A 22,164-nucleotide genomic window follows, 5' to 3' on the forward strand; every position below is an offset into this window, starting at 1 on the left:
CATAACCTGATATAGCTGCCATATAAACCGATCTTGGGTCTTGACTTCTTGAGCCTCTAGAGTGCGCAATTCTTATCCGATTGGAATGAAATTTTGAACGACGTGTTTTGTTATGAGAGTTGAAACAAGTAGGGGAATGAGAGTGCTTACATAATGTGATGGGGTCACTTGTATATTTCTATGTTCGTATAGACTTAGATTTACTTGCAATGGTTTAGTATGATCCTGTGATGAAAATACTGCACATTATATTTCAATATCAGATGGGGGTTGAGTGGAAGATTGCCATGCCACTGAACAACCCCAAAGCGGAGTGTATCGCGATCTTGGTAACATGGGGTCTCGAATGAAAGGCAGAACGAATCTGATAAAAAATATGATGCCAAGTGTTTGAGGGTCATCCTTTTTTCTTAAACGACCTATCATGACAAGGAGTATTTAACGAGTAGAGTAAGAACCTTACTTTGAAATATGGATTCATCTTTCAGAGAGTTCTACGCCAATGGGTCCCAAAGGGCATGTAGCCTTACTATGACAATATGGAACTCAAATTCAAGGTTTTTCAGAATAGATTAGGAATTTGACATCCACATTTTGGGCAAAAAAAACTCAAGGACTGCCAAACTTGCGAACGTTACATTCCAATATTTGACAAGTGGCTGATAATACGCCTCAGTTGACATTTAGCCCAATAGGCAATATGGTTCTCAAATGAAGGGTATATGGCAGTAGTAAAGCAGTAGGTGTGGTGAGCACCCGGAATGGCTACATAAAGTCAAGTTTCTAAGTGCTCGCCCCTCTTTCAATTCTCATCAAATGGACATATAAGTAGATTATAATAATATGGGGCTTAAATTGAAGAAGTACAAGTAAAAGCGAAGTCCAAGTCAAGTTGGGTCGGCCGAATCTTGGAAACCCACCACCATGGATTCTGCTAAAAATTTATGCAGAATAAATTTAGTTGAATGGCATAATTTTATTCTACTTACCAAACTTCTGTCAAACCAGCAAAGGAACCGAAAAAGGATAATCGAGAGACCGGTTTATATCGTGCTTTATTAGGTTATAGACCTTGGCACAGTTGTTGGAAATCATAGCAGAATAGTATGTGCAACATTTTAGCCAAATCGGACGAAAATTGCGCCTCAAGAAGTCAAATCAGATGATCGGTTTATATGGGAGCTATATAAGGAGACCGAAATCATAACAGAACACTATATGCAAAATTTGACAAAAATTGCAGCTTCCAGGGGCTCAAAAAATCAAATCGGGAGATAGGTTTATATGGGAGCTATATCAGGTTATAGACCTATTTGGACCGTTCTTCGCAAAGCTATTTAAAGTCATAAGAGAATGCTATGTGCAAAATTAAAGCCAAATCGGACAAAAATTGCGCCTTCCAGGAACTCAAAAAGTCAAATCGGGAGATCGGTTTATGTGGGAGTTTTATCCAAATCTAAACCGATATGGCCCATTTGCAACCACCAACGAACTACATCAATAGTAAGTATCTGTGAAAACAGCTAGCTTTACGCCTTCGAACGCTATCGCAGTTTCGACAGACGGACGGACATGGCTAGATCGACTCAGAATGTCGAGATGATTCAGAATATATATATACTTTATGAGGTTGCTGAACAATATTTCGAGATGTTTCATACGAAATGACTAGATTAGCATACCCCCATCCTATAGTGATGGGTAAAAAAAATAAATTTTGGAATAAGTTCCGGTCCAAAGGGCCGATCGCCGCCTGGTCATATCATAAGCACTCAGTATTTGTGCAAGAACCGGTGCCGCCCGGCCTCTCACTGAGACTTTCCGCTCGATACCGCTGATTGTCCGCAACTGCCGTTGCAGGGGTATTGGCAAGTTGTGTATGCCTGCAATGTGGAGTATATTTGAAGTCAACATACACCCATGAGACCTAGAAGTTTAGATTATTAATATAAATAAACATTTATTCTCTGAAGGCTGCCGTAGCGTAGAGGTTAGCATTTCCGTGTATGACGCCCGGGTTCGAATCTTGGCGAGACCATCAGAAAATACATTTTTCAGCGGTGGTTTTCCCTCCTAATGGTGGCAACATTTGTGAGATACTATGCCATGTAAAAACTTCTCTCCAAAGAGGTATCGCACTGCGTTGAGAAGTTAGCTCCTGTTCCTTAGTGGAATTTTCATGGGCAAAATTTGCATTTTGCAAACATTTATTCTTTCCATTGTAGAAGGCACAGCGGAACGTGCATGGGTGTGCTGGGGTGTTATTAATAAGATATGTACTCTCCCATAAATTGATCAAGTCGTTGCTTAATTTGCCATGTTCAAAACTAATTTTTCTTAAATTTTGTTATATTTTCACCTCTTTGGCTTTTGTTCCCTTTCCAGGCCTGTTTTGATTGTGGCGCCAAAGCTCCCACATGGGCTACAGTAACCTATGGCGTTTTCATATGTATCGATTGTTCGGCGGTACATCGCAGCCTGGGTGTTCATTTGACTTTTGTGCGTTCAACTAATTTGGATACAAATTGGACTTGGTTGCAATTGCGTCAAATGCAAGTGGGTGGCAATGCTAATGCAAATGCTTTCTTTCGTCAACATAATTGCAATACCACAGATGCTCAGCAAAAGTATAATTCGCGTGCTGCTCAATTATATCGCGATAAATTGACCCAATTAGCCCAGCAGGCAATGAAAGTGCATGGGACGAAGGTGAGTTTAGAATACAAGGAGTTATTTTGAGTTGCCATTTTTGTTTGTTGTTTTTTTATTAACCTGTTTTGTTTGTTCAATATTCCAAAAATCATGACTAATGCCTACTAATTGCTTGTTGTTTATTGTTATCCATTGTATCATATGGCCCCCATGGGCCTTCATCTTCATTTGCAGCTATTTTTGGATGGTCCAACAGAAAAAAGCGAAAATAATGATAACAACAAAGAAGTGGACTTCTTTGATCAATGCCATAATGATAATAATAAGGATGCATTTTTCGATAATAACAATGTTCAAAGCAATACTGAAAAGGTAAGGATAATGCCATGTCTACATTCACTCGTTTTGCTTATGTCATTTGGAAAAACATCTCAACCTTTCACCCGTTTTGAGGTGTTTTGTAAATTGAAATTTTTCACATTCCAACATAAATGTAATGATACCCAATTGTTAAGATTTATTTTTTCTTGATTTATCTGTAAAACTTTGTTAATTTTTTTTTGTTGAAAAAAATCGATTTTTATTTCTGACATTATTCAGAAATAAATGCCTTAACACAATTAAGGCATTTATTTGGGCTCACATGCTTTTGGGGCAAACGAGTCGTTTTGCCCTTATAAACTGTAAGTAAAAATGATTTCAGAGCATCATAAAGGGAAAACGAGCGTTTGCTTAAAACAGCTTTGGTCTGAACATAGTATGAGAAATTAGGGAGGGATCCATAGAAGAATGTTAAAAACCAAAACACAAATCTTCAAGTAAAATGTTATCAAAACAATTAAAAAAACACAAAATTTCCCAAATTTAGTTGGAATAATGGCCTGTTTGTCGATGCCGGAGCCAAACCAGTTGTGCCAACCAGTTGTTTGCTCAATCCCATGGCAGCCGGTTGTAGAAACCCGATGGAGATCTTCATCGGCAAGGGCTGCCGCCTTAGTGTATAACAACATCAACAAAGTAGGTTGCCTGAAAAAGAAGAAAACATAAAAAAAGAAGAAACAACTTCCATATATAAATAGATCCGCAAATGTTAAAAGAGCTCACAACTCATCGAAAATAAATTCCAAAACTAACTTTTGTTAGACGAATCTGGCTCTGAGTACCTGCCTTCCATACACATGGATTCTTTTTCGGCATCGACAAGCCGGCTATAAGATTAAGAGTCTAAACCAGATGTGCCCAGTCCTTTACGGCATCGATGATGGCTAGTCATACGTATCTTATTCCCTTTTTTTAGTCTTTGCTGAGACAGCAACGGATGAACGTGATCACCGCTTTCTGTTTTTATTTTAAAAACAAGTAAAAGCGTGCTAAGTTCGGCCGGGCCGAATCTTACATACCCTCCACCATGGATCGCATTTGTCGAGTTCTTCTCCCGGCATCTCTTCTTAGGAAAAAAAGGATATAAGAAAAGATTTGCTCTGCTATTAGAGGGATATCAAGATATGGTCCGGTTTGGACCACAATTAAACTAAATGTTGGAGACCTGTGTAAAATGTCAGCCAATTCGAATAAGAATTGCGCCCTTTGGGGGCTCAAGAAGTAAAATATAGAGATCGATTTATATGGGAGCTGTATCAAGCTATAGACCGATTCAGATCATAATTAACACGTATGTTGATGGTCATGAGAGGATGAGAGAGTACAAAACTTCAGGCAAATCGGATAATAATTGCGACCTCTAGAGGCTCAAGAAGTCAACATCTCAGATCCGTTTATATGGCAACTATATCATGGTTATCGGTTATGAACCGATTTGAACCTTATTTGACACAGTTGTTGGAAGTAAGAATAAAATACTTCATGAAAATTTTCAACCAAATTGGATAGGAATTGCGCCCTCTAGAAGCTCAAGAAGTCAAGTCCCCAGATCTGTTTATATGACAGCTATATCAGGTTATGAACCGATTTGAATTACACTTGGCACAGTTGTTATATATCATAACAAAACACTTCGTGCAAAATTTCATTCCAATCGGATAAGAATTGCGCACTCTACAGGCTCAAGATGTCAAGCCCCAAGATCGGTTTATATGGAAGCTTTATCAGGTTATGGGCAATTCTTATCCGATTGGAATGAAATTTTGCACGACGTGTTCTGTTATGATAACCAACAACTGTATTAAGTATGGTTCAAATCGGTCCATAACCTGATATAGCTGCCATATAAACCGATCTTGGGTCTTGACTTCTTGAGCCTCTAGAGTGCGCAATTCTTATCCGATTGAAATGAAATTTTGCACGACGTGTTTTGTTACGATATCCAACAACTGTGCCAAGTATGGTTCAAATCGGTCCATAACCTTATATAGCTGTCATATAAACCGATCTTGGGTCTTGACTTCTTGAGCCTCTAGAGTGCGCAATTCCTATCCGATTTTAATGAATTTTGGCACGTAGTATTTTGTTATGATATTCAACAACTGTGCCAAATATGGTTCAAATCGGTTCATAACCTGATATAGCTGTCATATAAACAGATCTGGGGACTTGACTTCTTGAGCTTCTTGAGGGCGCAGTTCCTATCCGATTTGGCTGAAATTTCGCAAGACGTTTTTTATTGTTACTTTCAACAACTATGTCAAATAAAGTACAAGTCGGTTCATAACCTGATATAGGTGCCATATAAACCGATCTGGGATCTTGACTTCTTGAGCCTCTAGAGGTCGCAATTATTATCCGATTTGCCTGAAATTTTGTACGACGGATTCTTTCATGACCATCAACATACGTGTTTATTATGGTCTGAATCGGTCCATAGCCCGATGCAGCTCCCATATGAATCGATCTCTCTATTTTACTTTTTAAGCTCACAAAGAGCGCAATTCTTATTCGAATTGGCTGACATTTTACACAGGTCTCCAACATATAATTTAATTGTGGTCCAAACCGGACCATATCTTGATATCGCTCTAATAGCAGAGCAAATCTTTTCTTATATCCTGTTTTGCCTAAGAAGAGATGCCGAGCAAATGCGATCCATGGTGGAGGGTATATAAGATTCGGCCCGGCCGAACTTAGCACGCTTTTACTTGTTTTAGTCTTTGTTGAGACAGCAACGGATGAACGTGATCACCGCTTTCTGTTTTTATTTTAAAAACAACGATTCTTATTGATTAAACGCTTGGACGGTATAAAACAGTTTTTAATTTTTCTTATGTTTATTTTTGCAAAGCAGCAATCATCCAGTTCAAAAAATGTTTTTTTTTACATATTGAGAGAATTAGAAGTACTTAAAGAGAGTATTTCACACATACAGTTACATTTTCGTTTTTGGCATCACTGGTCTAAACCAGAGGTGCACAGCATAAATATAAGATTATATGTGTGATTTAATTAACCTCTCTCCGTAACTAAAAATTAAATTATTTTAACATTTGTTTTAAGTTAACATACACAATAATAAGAAAATTAAATAACTTTTCCTTTCTTGCCTAGCGTTAAATCAGAATAAAACATTGTTTTTAAATTGAAAATAGATCAAGTAAAAGCGTGCTAAGTTCGGCCGGGCCGAGTCTTGGGAACCCACCACCATGGATTCTGCAAAGGATTTATGCAAAATATAGTTGAAAGGCATAAATTTAATCTTCATACCACTTCTGCTAAACTATCAAAAATTAAAGCTTCTACGAACCGAACAAGGAAAATCGAGAGACTGGTTTCTATGGAAGCTATATCAGGTTATAAACCGATTTGAACCATACGTGGCACAGCTGTTTAAAGTCGTAACAGAACACCACATGCACAATTTCACCCAAATCGGACAAAAATTGCGGCTTCCAGGGGCTCAAAAAGTCAAGTCGGGAGATCGGTTTATAAGGGAGCTATATAAGGTTATAGACCGATTCGGATTGTACTTGACACAGTTGTTGGAAGTCATAAGAGAATACTAGGTGCACAATTTCAGCCAAATCGGACAAAAATTGCGGCTACTGGGGGCTCAAGAAGTCTAATAGGGAGATTTGACTTTTTGACTTCGGTTTATATGGAAGCTATTTCTAAATATGAACCGATATAGCCCATTTACAATCCCCAATGACCTACATCATTATTAAATATCTGTGCAAAATTTCAAGCGGCTAGCTCTACGTGTTTGACCGTAATCGTGATTTCGACAGACTGAAGGACGGACATGGCTAAATCGACTCAGAACGTCGAGACGATCAAGAATATATATACTTTATGGGGTCTTAGACGAATATTTCGAGGTGTTACAAACGGAATGACTAGTATACCCCCATCTCTTGGTGGTGGGTATAAAAAGGATGCACACATTTAAGCGTGTGTTCATTCGTTACTGTCTCAATAACGACTGTAGTCAAGAGAATACGTGTGACTTGAGAATCAACGCTTGTGTAAAGAAAATTCTAGTTTTGATCTAAACCCAACCAATGATTCAAGAATCAGAGTTGAAAAAACCGCTAGCGGCGAAAACAAATAAGAGACGCGGAGCCTAGAGTCAAATTTGAGGGATGAAAAAGAAACAGCGAGACTGGTGCTAAAGATGTTATTGAACTATTAAAATTTTTAAACTTTTTAATAACTTCAAAGTATACGAAAATTCATTTAAACTGAATTTAAATTTTATCACTTAAAAGATTCGCATTTTTTTGGGAAATTTATTATACAAACATCTGCAATTTTGTAAACCTATAAATTTTTACACCCACCACCACCACTGTGGTACAGGGTATTATAACTTTGTGCATTTGTTTGCAACGCTAAGAAGGAGAAAAGCTAGACCCATCGATATGTATACCGATCGGCATAGAATGGTTTCCTGATTCGATTTAGCTATGTCCGTCTGTCTGTTTGTCCATGCATATTTGTAATCATCGATTTTCATTAAAATTTGCACAAGTCACTTTCAAGGTCCAAGGACGAACGCTGTTGATTTAAAAAAAATTGGTCCTGATTTTGATATAATTCCCATATATGTCTTTTATCCGATATGCCCTTTAAAGCTGTGAAAGCCACGATTTTTGGTCCATGCCGAATTTGGCAAGAAGTGTTTTCTTTGACATCCCAATATGTTAGCAAAATTTCATTAAAATTGGTTCAGATTTAGATATAGCTTCCATATATATCTTTCATCCGATGTGGACTTTTAAGTATTTAGTATCCACAATTTTGGTCCGATCTTTTGATGAAATTTGACATGAGATGTTTCGTGTGACGTCTTAATACATGTGCAAGATTTCATCAAAATCGTGTCAGATTTAGACATAGCTCCCATATATTGGGTTGCCCAAAAAGTAATTGCGGATTTTTCATATAGTCGGCGTTGACAAATTTTTTCACAGCTTGTGACTCTGTAATTGCATTCTTTCTTCTGTCAGTTATCAGCTGTTACTTTTAGCTTGCTTTAGAAAAAAAGTGTAAAAAAGTATATTTGATTAAAGTTCATTCTAAGCTTTATTAAAAATGCATTTACTTTCTTTTAAAAAATCCGCAATTACTTTTTGGGCAACCCAATATATCTTACATCCGATTTGAACTATTAAGGCTGTAGAAGGCACAATTTTGATCCAATCTTTACCAAATTTGCCAAAAGATGTTTTATTTGACGTCCCAATACGTGTGCAAAATTGCTTTAAAATCGGATCAGATTTAAAGGTAGCGTGAAGCTACATCCATGTAAAGCTGGAGAAGCCACAATTTTGGTCTGGTCTTTATCCAATGTAACACGAAGGGCTTTTTTTGGCGTCCCAATATATATGCAATATTTCATCAGAATCGGATCAGATTTAGATATAGCTCCTGTATATATATTTCATCCGATATGGTCTTTTAAGTCTGTAGAAGCAGCAATTTTGGTCTACTTTGACGAAATTTTACACGAGATGTTTTATTTGACGTCCCAATACGTCCCAAAACATTTAACTAATTTCTGCTACAGCTGTTTAAGTGTTGCCAACGAAATGAAATATAAATGAACTGAAAATCTCACGTAAATCGGAGAATCAACCCATGCATCGCACGAATTAATTACGATTTGTGTTTGCAAACTTTCGTAGAAATCGTAATAGGTCTGATAAACCTTTTCATATAAAGAAGAATATTCTGTACAGCTTTTCAAGCGCAATGCTGTGGAACTTCACATAAAAAAACGTCGGCGGAAAAGTAGTACTCCGCTTTTATTCAGGAAATAGGCGTACAAAATTGTAGTGGCAACCCTTGAAACCATTGCTGGCATCATTTTTGTTTGTTTTATTGGTTTCAATGGTTTGTTTTTCTTTATTTTCGAAAAAATAAATAAAGTAGAGACAACAATAAGTGCAGATAAAATAAACGTGTTTTGGTATGGAAACAAAAACATTTGATTGCTGTCAAATTTCCCTCGCGAAACAATTAAAACTTTCCGTGACCATTCCGAAAGCAGAATAGAATACCAACCCTAGGTTAGGTTGAAAAGAGGGTGCAGATATTAATCCGCCCCATGCCACTATGGACATACACCTAAGCCAGTAATCGGTTTGTTGTGCGCTCTAAAAACTAAAAAGTAACCTCGAAAAAGAAAATCTATGTGAGGAATTCCGTGCTACTTACAAAATCTTTAATTGTTTTCCATACCACTCGCCTAAGTTGGTTAATGTCTGGAATCGAGTCCCCACCTAATTACCGCTAATCACTTGCCGCACCGATTTGCTGTTCCACAGTGTTACATGCGTTTGTCGCCCACGCCCTTAATTCAGACTGTGCCGACCTGAAAGGCTTCGGGTTAACCAAGTTTATCGACGGCAGTTCTCTGGCCATCACTGCCAAATTGTTTGCCATTTCATTCCCCCTAACTCCGTTATGTCCCGGCACCCAAACGATGCGGATTGTGCCATCCTTAGAGAAGGCGTTAATCTCCTTCTAACACTGCAAGGCAGTTTGTGACCTTAACATAAAACATATACCAACCCTACGGTTACCATATTTTTAGTAAAATTCTCTGAAAATTGTTGGCAACGTATCGAATTTTCATGAAAATATGGCAACATTTTCAGAGAGAAATGTGCTGAAAGAAGAGAACATTGAGAGCGACGCTGACGAAACAAGTAAAAGCGTGCTAAGTTCAGCCGGGCCGAATCTTATATACCCTCCACCATGGATCGCATTTGTCGAGTTCTTTTCCCGGCATCTCTTCTTAGGCAAAACAGAATATAAGGAAAGATTTTCTCTGCTATTAGAGCGATATCAAGATATGGTCCGGTTTGGACCACAATTAAATTATATGTTGAAGACCTGTGTAAAATGTCGCCAATTCCAATAAGAATTGCTCCCTTTGGGGGCTCAAGAAGTAAAATAGAGAGATCGATTTATATGGGAGCTGTATCGAGCTATAGACCGATTCAGACCATAATAAACACGTATGTTGATACTCATGAGGGAATCCGTCGTACAAAATTTCAGGTAAATCGGATAATAATTGCGGCCTCTAGAGGCTCAAGGAGTCAAGATCCCAGATCGGTTTATATGACAGCTATATCAGTTTATGAACCGATTTGAACCTTATTTGACATAGTTGTTGAAAGTAAGAATAAAATACGTCATGCAAAATTTCAGCAAAATCGGATAGGAATTGCACCCTCTAGAAGCTCAAGAAGTCAAGTCCCCAGATCTGTTTATATGACAGCTATATCAGGTTATGGACCAATTTGAACCATACTTGGCACAGTTGTTGGATATCATAACAAAACACATCGTTCAAAATTTCATTCCAATCGGATAAGAATTGTGCACTCTAGAGGCTCAAGAAGTCAAGACCCAAGATCGGTTTATATGGCAGCTATATTAAAACATGGGCCGATATGGCCCATTTACAATACCAACTGACCTACACTGATAAGAAGTATTTGTGCAAAATTTCAAGCGGCTAGCTTTACTCCTTCGGAAGTTAGCGTGCTTTCGACAGACAGACGGACGGACGGACGGACATGACTAGATCGATATAAAATGTCGCGACGATCAAGAATATATATACTTTATGGGGTCTCAGACGAATATTTCGAGTAGTTACAAACAGAATGACGAAATTAGTATACCCCCCATACTATGGTGGAGGGTATAATATTGGGTTGCCCAAAAAGTAATTGCGGATTTTTCATATAGTCGGGGTTGACAAATTTTTTCACAGCTTGTGACTCTGTAATTGCATTCTTTCTTCTGTCAGTTATCAGCTGTTACTTTTAGCTTGCTTTAGAAAAAAAGTGTAAAAAAGTATATTTGATTAAAGTTCATTCTAAGTTTTATTAAAAATGCATTTACTTTCTTTTTTAAAAAATCCGCAATTACTTTTTGGGCAACCCAATAAATAGGATGTATTTCATGACGTCATGTCGCTAGAGCAGGGCTGCCAGATGAGTTTGAAGAAAATCAGTATTTTTCCAGGAAAAATGGGCATTTGGGTCACATCAAATTTAAAAATCGGAGCATACAAATATGTAAACTTCGGCCGCGCCGAACTTTGGATATCCACCATGGATAAAATAAGCATCCTCTTTTATAACATCTACACTACCATATCCATAGGAATATCCAAATTTGTGCTGGTCTGGATCATATTACAGTTTCAGCGAAATCGGGCAATAAATCCGCTTTTTATGGTATTAAGACCTTAAATTGAAAGATCGGTATATATGCTATATCTAAATGTAGTCTGATGTGGACCATATGCTGGTCGGATGACGAGAGGCTTTATACAAGTCATTGTGTCAGATTCCAGCGAAATCGGGTAATAAACAAAGCTTTTATGGGCTTAAGACCCTTAATCGGCAGATCGATCTATTTGGCAGCTATATCTGAATAAAGGCCTATCTGAACCATATTTGAGTCGGATATTTGAGTGAGAGTCAGCTTAAGACCCTAAACCGGCATATCGGTCTATATGGCAGCTATGTGTAAATATGGTCCGCTATAGGTTATATTAGTTTGGAATACCGGGGCCTCTAATACAACTTCATGTTTCAAATTTCAGTAAAATCGGAAAAAAATCGACTTTTACGGGCTTAAGACCATAAATCGCCAGATCGTTCTATGTGACAGCTATATTCAAATATAGTCCGATTTAGCCAAATATGATATCAAATACGCCTTTTGTGAACTAAAGAAATTAAATATTGTAGAAAGATCGGTTGATATCAAAATATGGCCTATCTTTAAACTTTATTGAAATAACTTCTTAAAAAACGCTTTTTCAAACTTTTTAAAAAATTGGCATTTTTAGAGTAAAAATCGGATGATTGCACTTTGCTATTTGTGAAGCTAAAAATCGGCGGCACTACACTATACTCTGACTCTAGCCGCGGCGGTTTATTGCCTTCCTATATAAAATGCATGTTAAACAACTTGGCGCTGACTCTTAACACTTTAGTTGGGTTTAGCTCTAAGATTCCCTGCTATTACCTACAAATTCCATAGAAACAATAACATCGTTGATGTATTGCTGTTTCTGATTTTTATTTTCCTATGGTAAGAAGACCCGTTTGTATTCCCCTAAAAACTGAAATAAAAAAATTTGTTTTTGAAATTTTGTTTTTTTTTTTTTTTAATTTATTTCACTTACCAAGATTTTTTACTTTAAAGCTTTTTTTAATATCCCATTCTTTAATTTTAAAATTTCTTAATTAATATCCCATTCTTTAATTTTAAAATTTCTTAATTTATATCCCATTCTTTAATTTTAAAATTTCTTAATTTTAATTCCTTTGAAGCCTTCAACACCGGCTCCCACCGTCGATAAACAACTTACTGGTGCTCCCAGCGTAGATCTATTAAATTCCGTTGTTAACACACCAAGCTCGGTGACATCCTCTATAGGCGTACGCAAAATACAACCGAAAAAGGGAGGGGTATGTCAAATCACTTTTAATAGCAACCCTATGATTTTCATTTAATTTCCTTTTGGTTTTTCCAGATGGGTGCACGTAAAATGGGTGGTGGTCTAGGTGCCACCAAAGTTAAGACCAATTTTGCCGAAATTGAACAACGCGCCAATATGGCCAATCAGCTCAAAGAGTCTCCCATTGTGCCTGATAAACCCTTAACGGCCGAAGAAGAAATTGAATCGGTGGCCAGCATGCGCCTGGCCTACCAGGATTTGTCTTTAAAAAAGAACCAAGAAGAGGCAAGATTGAAATCAATAGATCCAGCCAAGGCCAAACAAATGGAACGTTTGGGCATGGGTTTCAATTTGAAAGGGTAAGTGGAAAATGAAAATGAATAATCCATTACCTGTAAGTGCAAAAGCACGCAAGATAAAAAAAAAATGTCTCATATATGATCGAGTGGAATTTTGGTTATCTTAAAAAATTTTAAATTAATTTTAAATTAATTTAATTTTAAATTTTAAACAATTGACACAAATCTTATAATATACCTATACCTATTTAATAAAACAAAGAATATTTTATTTTTAAGGAAATTTTGTAAAAACTTGATTTTAACTGAAACTTGTCTTTTATAAAAAAAAAACTAGCCGAACCCACTCCGTTGCGCCTTCTTTAACTCTCTAATATCTTCGCCCTGAATGCAGATATCGAATTCATGCCACTGTAGCCTATAACACTGAACGCATTCGAATCCTGGCGAGAACATCGGACAAAGCGGTGTTTATTCCCTCTTAATGTTGGCGACATTTGCGAGGTACAATGGCATTAATGGTCATTTAAAAAAATTTCCCCAAAGAGGTGTCGCACTGCGGGACGCCGTTCGGACTCAGCAATAAAAAAAATCTCTTATCGTTGAGTTAAAAACTAAAACTTGAATCGGAAAGCAGTCATTGATGTGTTAGAATTTGCCCTTGGTGCTAATGTTCTTCCTTAGGGTAATGTTCTCATTAGGGGAGGGATGGCACCTCTGACATTTCGACTCAAATATGCAAATCAAATTCGTGCTGCACTTCCTAATCCCTTTCATATGACCCCCATATTGCCATGAGGAGGGTATTTTAGGGCTGGGCGGCCACCGGCACTTTGCACTGAAAATATATATCAATTTCGTTCTTTATTCCCAACGGAAATTAAGTTCAGTTTAGGGGGTGCTTTAGGGCGGATCCAAAATTAGATATCAAATTCGTTTTCTACTCTCAAATACCTTTCATTTGAGTCCCATATTGTCATAATGGGTCGAATAACTCATTTAACGTATCTTTAGGAGCAAAAGCGCCACCTAGACTTGAACGGAAATTTTAATCCCATATTCGTAATCCCCAATCTTTCGGTCTCCAATACTTTTCATTTGATACCCTTGTGCCCATCGGACCACTTTCGGATATGGGTGGCTTTTTGGGGTAAAGCCTCCACCCGATATCTAACAATTATATAGCCTAAATTTCCTTCCGGACAAACGTATACAATCTATGAAAATTTTAAGAAAATCGGTTCTGCCAAGTATCATGTAGTCATAATGGGTTTAATGGCGTTTTTGAGGGGTGGCGAGACCCCCTATACTTCGATCTGATTTTGTATGCCAGATTCGAAATCTACTCCCGTATACCTTTCTTTTGAGCCCCATATTGAAATGAACGTCCATTATTTCTGTTTGAGGGAGTTTTGGGATTGGGGCGACCCAACGGGTACTTAGAATCAAATTTTAATACAATATTCGTATTCTACTCCCCAATACCTTTCATTTGATACCTACATTGTCCCGATCGGTCTACTTTTGATTTTGGGTTCCCCTTCCGATACCGAAAAATTATATAGCCTATGTTTCCTTCCAGACCTGCGAAAATTTGCGAAAATTTCTAGAAAATCGATTCCGCCGTTTTTCAGTCTATATGGAACAAACAAACCGAGGCCCATATATCCGTGATTGGCTAATGTGCTTATTTTGGGCGTTTTTGTGGGGGTGGGGTGACCCCTATACTTCGACATGAATTTGTATGCCAGATTCGTTATCTACTCCCGCATACTTTTGATTTGATACCCATAATGTCCTTATCGGTCCACTTTTGATTTTGGGTGGTGTTTTTGGGGTAACGGTGGAGGGTCCGTCCCTTTCCGTTATCAATAAATTATAAAGCCTATTCCTACTTCTTAACCATATTCGTAATCTACTCGCGAATAACTTTCATTTGAACCCCATCTTGTCATGATCGTCAAATAAACCTATTTTAAGGGGTTTTGAGGCGGCCCCCCAGGTACTTGGACCCAACTTTTATTATGAAAATCACACTCTACTCTTGAATACCTTTCATTTGAATCCCATATTGTCTCGATCGGCCCACTTTTATTTTTTGGTAGTACTTTTGGGGTAAGGTCCGCCCTCCTCCCGATATCAAAAAATTATATAGCCTATGTTTCCTTCCAGACCAACCTACACAATCTGTGAAAATTTCAAGGTAATCGGTTCAGCCGTTTTTGAGTCTATACGGAACAAACAAACCGACAAACAAACAAACACAAATTGAATTTTATACAATATATAAGATTTCGTTACAGTTTATTTTTCTAAACATTTAGTTAAAATTTTAGTCAATATGACATTTACCATAACTTAAACAGCTAAGTTCGGGCTAAGTTCGACCGGGCCGAATCTTAGGTACATACTACGATGCACTTGTTATACCCTCCACCATAAGATGGGGGGTATACTAATTTCGTCATTCTGTTTGTAACTACTCGAAATATTCGTCTGAGACCCCATAAAGTATATATATTCTTGATCGTCGCGACATTTTATGTCGATATAGCCATGTCCGTCCGTCTGTCCGTCCGTTCGTCCGTCTGTCTGTCGAAAGCACGCTAACTTCCGAAGGAGTAGAGCTAGCCGCTTGAAATTTTGCAAAAATGCTTCTTATTAGTGTAGGTCGGTTGGTATTGTAAATGGTATATCGGTCCATGTTTTGATATAGCTACCATATAAACCGATCTTGGGTCTTGATTTATTGAGCCTCTACAGTGCGCAATTTTTATCCGATTTGAATGAAATTTTGGACGAAGTATTTTATTATGATATCCAACAACTGTGTCAAGTATAGTTTAAATCGGTTCATAACCTGATATAGCTGTCATATAAACAGATCTTGGGTCTTGACTTCTTGAGCCTCTAGAGTGCGCAATTCTTATCCGATTGGAATGAAATTTTCTTTCAACAGCTGTATCAAATAAGGTTCAAATCGGTTCATAACCTGATATAGCTGCCATATAAACCGATCTGGGATCTTGACTTCATGAGCCTCTAGAGGTCGCAATTATTATCCGATTTGCCTGAAATTTTGTGCGACGGATCCTCTAATGACCATCAACATACGTATTTATTATAGCCCGATACAGCTCCCATATATATCGATCTCAGCGTGCTATGTTCGGCCTGGCCGAATCTTATATACCCTCCACCATTGATCGCATTTGTCGAGCTCTTGCCACGGTATCTCTTTTTAGGCAAACAAAGGATAAAAGAAAAGAATCGCTACGTTATTGGAACAATATCAAGTAATGGTTCATTTCGGACCATAATTGAACTGAATATTGGAGACCATAGTAGAAGTCATTGTGTAAAATTTCAGGCAAATCTAGTAAATCTAAGCACTTTAGAGGCTGAAGATGTAAAATAGGAAGATCGGTTTATAGGGAAGCTGTATTAGGCTATAAACCGATTAATGCCATATTCGACACGTATGTTAAAGGTCATGAGAGAAGCCGTTGTACAAAATTTCAGCCAAATCGGGTAATGCTTGCGCCCTTTAGAGGCTCAAGAAGTCAAGATCCCAGGTCGGTTTATGTGACAGCAATATCAAGTTATGGACCGATTTGAACTTTTCTTAGCACAGTTGTTGAAAGTTATAACAAAACACCTCATGCAAAATTTCAGCTAAATAGGATAATAATTGCGCCTTCTAGTGCCTCAAGAAGTCAAGACCCCAGATCGGTTTATATGGCAGCTATATCAGGTTATTGACCGATTTGAACCATTCTTAATACAGTTGTTGGAAGTCCTAACAAAACACATCATGCAATATTTTAGCCAAACGGCTACGAATTTCTCTCTGTAGAGGCTCAAGAAGTCAAGACCCCAGGTCGGTTTATATGGCAGCTATATCAGGTTATGAACCGATTTTTGAAAGACAAAACAAAACACCTCATGCAAAATTTCAGTCAAATCGGATAATAATTGAGTCCTCTAGTGGCTCAAGAAGTCAAGACCCCAGATCGGTTTATATGGCAGCTATATCAGATTATGGACCGATTTGAACTATTCTTAACACAGTTGTTGGAAGTATGGTTGGAGTATGGTTGATATCGGTCCATAACCTGATATAGCTGCCATATAAACTGATCTGGGTTCTTGACTTCTTGAGCCTCTAGAGGGCGCAATTCCTATCCGATTTGGTAGAAATTTTGCATGACATGTTTCGTTATGACTTCTAACAATTGTACCAAGTATGGTTCAAATCGGTCCATAAATTGATATTGCTGTCACATAAACCGACCTGGGATCTTGACTTCTTGAGCCTCTAAAGGGCGCAAGTATTACCCGATTTGGCTGAAATTTTGTACAACGGCTTCTCTCATGACCTTTAACATACGTGTCGAATATGGCATGAATCGGTTTATAGCCTAATACAGCTTCCCTATAAACCGATCTTCCTATTTTACATCTTCAGCCTCTAAAGTGCTTAGATTTACTAGATTTGCCTGAAATTTTACACAATGACTTCTACTATGGTCTCCAATATTCAGTTCAATTATGGTCCGAAATGAACCATTACTTGATATTGTTCCAATAACATAGCAATTCTTTTCTTTTATCCTTTGTTTGCCTTAAAAGATATTCCGTGGCAAGAGCTCGACAAATGCGATCAATGGTGGAGGGTATATAAGATTCGGCCAGGCCAAACTTAGCGCGCTTTTACTTGTTTATTTTTTGTTTGCCTAAAAAGAGATACCGGGAAAGAACTTGACAAATGCGATCCATTTTGGAGGGTATATTGGCCCAAAAAGTAATTGTCGGTAATATAGTAGTAATATAGTCGGCGTTGACAAATTTTTTTAACGGCTTGTGACTCTGTAATTGCATTCTTTCTTCTGTCAGTTATCAGCTGTTACTTTTAGCTTGCTTTAGAAAAAAGTGCGCGAAATTTTGTTTACATTTGTTCGTTTGTCGTCAATTTTAATATGGGTACCACATGTATTGAAAGAAATTCATTTAACAAACCGAATCAACGCTTGTGATATGCACCTTAAACGCAATGAATTCGATCCGTTTTTAAAACGAATCATAACTGGAGATGAAAAATGGATTGTTTACAACAACGTTAGTCGAAAACGATCATGGTTCAAGCATGGTGAACCAGCTCAAACCACTTCAATGGCTGATATCCACCAAAAGAAGGTTATGCTGTCTGTTTGGTGGGATTGGAAGGGTGTGGTATATTTTGAGCTGCTTCCAAGGAACCAAACGATTAATTCGGATGTTTACTGTCAACAATTGGACAAATTGAATACAGCCATCAAGGAGAAGCGACCAGAATTGGTCAGTTGTAAAGGTGTCATATTGCACCAGGACAACGCTAGACCGCACACATCTTTGGTCACTCGCCAAAAACTGAGTGAGCTTGGCTGGGAACTTTTGATGCATCCACCATATAGCCCTGACCTTGCACCATCAGACTACCATTTATTTCGATCTTTGCAGAACTCCTTAATGGTAAAACTTTCGGCAATGATTAGGCTATAAAATCGCACTTGGTTCAGTTTTTTGCAGATAAAGGCCAGAAGTTCTATGAGCGTGGAATACTAAATTTGCCAGGAAGATGGCAAAAGGTTATCGAACAAAATGACAATTATATATTTGATTAAAATTCATTCTAAGTTTTATTAAAAATGCATTTACTTTCTTTTAAAAAATCCGCAATTACTTTTCAGGCAACCCAATATATATATTAATTTTTTCACCTCATTTGAATTTCTTATTTATTTTCTTTTCATTATTCTATTTCTAGTGCTGATATTTCCCATTCCGTCTTAAGCGACATGGAGACAATTCAACAAGCTCCCGCACCAAAATCCACCACATCGTCCTCGAACATGACATCGTCGTCGACCAAGCTATCTGCATTCGATAATGATAGTTTCTTCAATGATTACTCCACTAGCATGTATAGCGGCAGTGGCAATGGAGGCTTTTCATCATCCTCTACAACAAATAGTAAGGTGGATAAACAAGAACTGGAAATGATGGGTTTCGAAACTATCGAACCCATTGGCTCAACACATTCGAATATAACCTCAATGTTTAGTGGACATGAGAGCGATATGAAACCAAAAGCCAAGTCCACGACGCCATCGGCATCATCGAGCAATTATGAGAGCAGCTATTCGCGTAAAACGCAAGCCAGCAAAAACAATGCCAATAGCAGCAATTATGATGAGACATCAGCCCAAAAGAAATTTGGCAGTGCCAAAGGTTTTGGCTCTGACCAATTCTTCTCAGATAGTCAGTCAAGAGATGATAATTCATCGAATTTATCAAGATTCCAGGGTTCAACTTCGATTTCCTCGGCTGATTACTTTGGTGACGGTTCAAGTAGGGATAATCGAGGCTCAAGAGGTAAACAACGAATTTTTGTATACAAAAAAAAAAACAAATAAAAATATTTATATTTCTACTTTTATATATTTTTTGTTAATAAATTAGGTTACAATACCGGTGTGGTTAATTTCCAAGCCCCCGATATGGATGATGTCAAGGAAAGTGTGCGCCAGGGTGTTCATAAAGTCGCCGGTCGTCTTAGCTCTTTGGCCAATGATGTTATGTCTTCTCTGCAGGATAAATATGGTTACTGATAGTGTTTTTGTTTTGTGTTTTTTTTTTTAGTTTTTTTTAAAGTATGTGTTTATTAGCTTGGTTAGTTTCAAAAAACAATTTTAAACTATTCTATTCCCTTTCTAACTTGCGTTACTTATTCAGGGTTTTGTTAATATAGCAAAAAAAAAAAAACATTCTATAGCGATTTTATGTTTCCGTTTCTTCCAACTTTTATATTTCCTGTAAACACAAAAACATACACACTCAATTGTTTCAGTTGCTTCCATGTCTGTTTTTATGTGAAACAATGTTTATGGCTTCTTAAGCGTCTAGATTTAAAGCATAGAAAACACCAATCGTTGGAGACCCCCATATTATTAATAATATTAAAAAATCCATTTCTAAAAGTGGATTTTATTAACATCATTCATACAATTTTATTAATAACTTTATTATATGCTAATGTTTAAGTTCCATTTGAAAAAAAAAAATACCACAACAATCACAAATATCCTGTCAATATCTTATATTACGTAAAAATAACACGATCATGATGAAGAAAATAGAAAACATTTTAATAATATTTAAAAAAGAGCACCTCTTGAAATGTTATGTTTAATCGATCTAGCAAAAAAACGATGTAAATGCAAAAAACAAGCCCAATATATAAATAAAAACAAATTGAACTTCCCTTTTGAAATAAGTTGAACGATATATCCCTCAATACGACCTTATTATGTTCTGGTTGTAGCAGTGTATTCTACACTGGGAAGGCAGCCCTTGCCGATAAAGGCCTCCGTTGGGTCAACTCGGCTGCCATGGGATTGGCCAAGACCTCATACTGTGTAAGGATATGAATAATGGTCCCTTTTGTTATGGAATTTCAATGTGATGAGGAGAGGAGCCGTGGCGAACCTTTGATACTCACCACTAGGGTCACATATGTTTAATATACAGTGGTGGAAAAAATATTTGGGACAACAGTTACTAAGAACAATGTTCATCAAAAAGAGTAAGAAAACATGTTTACTTCTGTAAAGGTCTGAATCTGATTATTCGTTGATCTGTTGAATTTTGAACGGTGAACTTAAATTAGAAATTAAATCTCATTTAATACAAGGATGCTCGTTATGGCGGTTTTTTTCGGTAAATTCACTAGGAAACAAGTAAAAAGGCGTTAAGTTCGGCCGGGCCGAACTTTGGATACTCACCACCTCGGGTATATATGTAAACCACCTTTCATCAAAATTCGGTGAAAATTTCATACCTTATACTCATATACCTCATACCGATCTGAACTATATACGACACGGATGTCGAAAAGCCGAACATAAGTCACTGTGTCAAATTTCAGTGAAATCGGACTATAAATGCGCCTTTTATGGGGCCAAGACTTTAAATCGAGATATCGGTCTACATGGCAGCTATATCCAAATCTGGACCGATTTGGGCCAAGTTGCATAAACATGTCGAAGAGCCTAACACAAAGCACTGTCCCAAATTTCGGCGAAATCGGACAGTAAATGCCTCTTTTATGGGCCCTAAACCTTAAATCGTGAGATCGGTCTATATGGCAGCTGTATTTAAATCTGAACCGATCTGGGCAAAATTGAAGAAGGACGTCGAAGAGCCTAACCAAACTCCCTGTCTCAAATTTCAGCGACATCAGACAATAAATGCGTCTTTTATGGCCCCAAAGCCTAAAACCTAGATATCGGTCTATATGGCAGCTATATCCAAATCTGGACCGATCTGTGCGATATTGCAGAAGTATGTCAAGGGGCTTAACTTAACTCACTGTCCCAAATTTTAGCGACATCGGACAATGAATGAGCATTTTATGGGCCCAAAACTATAAATCAAGAAATCGGTCTATATGGCAGCTATATCCATATCTCAACCGATCTGGACCAAATTGAAGAAATATGTCAAAGGGCCTAACACAACTCACTGTCCCAAATTTCAGCAAAATCGGAAAATGAATGTGGCTTTTATGGGCCTTACACCATAAATCGGAGGATCGATCTATATGGCAGCTATATCCAAATCTGGACCGACCAAATTAACGAAGGATGTCGATGGACCTTACACAATTCACTGTCCCGAATTTCATCAAAATCGGATAATAAATGTGGCTTTTATGGGCCCTTAGACCCTACGCTGATCAAGAATATATATACTTTATAGGGTCGGAAATGGATATTTCGATGTGTTGCAAACGGAATGACAAAATTAATATACCCCCATCCTTCGGTGGTGGGTATAAAAATACTTATCAAAACGTTGTCATTACTTATGAATTGTCTTTTTTTTACCCTGCACGATAGGATGGGGGTATACTAATTTCGTCATTTCGTTTGTAACACATTGCAATATTGATCCAAGCTCCAACAAGGTATATATATTCTTGATCGTCTTGAAATTATAAGTCGATTTAGCCATGCCCTACCGTCTGTCCGTCCGTCTGCCGAAAGAACGCTAACTTTCGAAGGAGTAAAGCTAGATGCTTCAAATTGGTTGGAAATTGGTCGGTTGGGATTGTAAGTGGACCAAATCGGTCCATGTTTTGGTATAGCTGCCATATAAGCTGATATCTGATCTTGACTTCTTATGCCTCAAGAGGGCGCAATTCTTATCCGATTTGGCTGAAATTTTGCACCAAGTGTTTTATTTTGTCCAAATCGGTTTATAACCTGATATAGCTCCCATATAAAC

General features: G+C 37.6%; 1 protein-coding gene across 2 annotated transcripts in view; it reads left to right on the plus strand.

The window, feature by feature from the left end:
• Nucleotides 1-20,152, plus strand: part of LOC106093414 (ADP-ribosylation factor GTPase-activating protein 2) — a 33,347-nt gene extending 13,195 nt beyond the window's left edge. Inside the window, exons 2-7 of one of the 2 annotated variants that reach the window (XM_013260470.2) lie at nt 2,386-2,709; nt 2,887-3,024; nt 12,411-12,548; nt 12,614-12,897; nt 18,644-19,251; nt 19,339-20,152. In XM_013260470.2, coding sequence (XP_013115924.2) covers nt 2,386-2,709; nt 2,887-3,024; nt 12,411-12,548; nt 12,614-12,897; nt 18,644-19,251; nt 19,339-19,487 — 1,641 coding nt within the window. In that variant the 3' untranslated portion in view covers nt 19,488-20,152. The remainder of the gene's footprint in view (nt 1-2,385; nt 2,710-2,886; nt 3,025-12,410; nt 12,549-12,613; nt 12,898-18,643; nt 19,252-19,338) is intronic. The other variant, XM_013260471.2, reaches the window with a different exon arrangement.
• Nucleotides 20,153-22,164: the final 2,012 nt, after the last annotated feature.

The sequence above is a fragment of the Stomoxys calcitrans genome, chromosome 1 (genome assembly GCF_963082655.1).
Source record: "Stomoxys calcitrans chromosome 1, idStoCalc2.1, whole genome shotgun sequence".
Taxonomy (NCBI): domain Eukaryota; kingdom Metazoa; phylum Arthropoda; class Insecta; order Diptera; family Muscidae; genus Stomoxys; species Stomoxys calcitrans.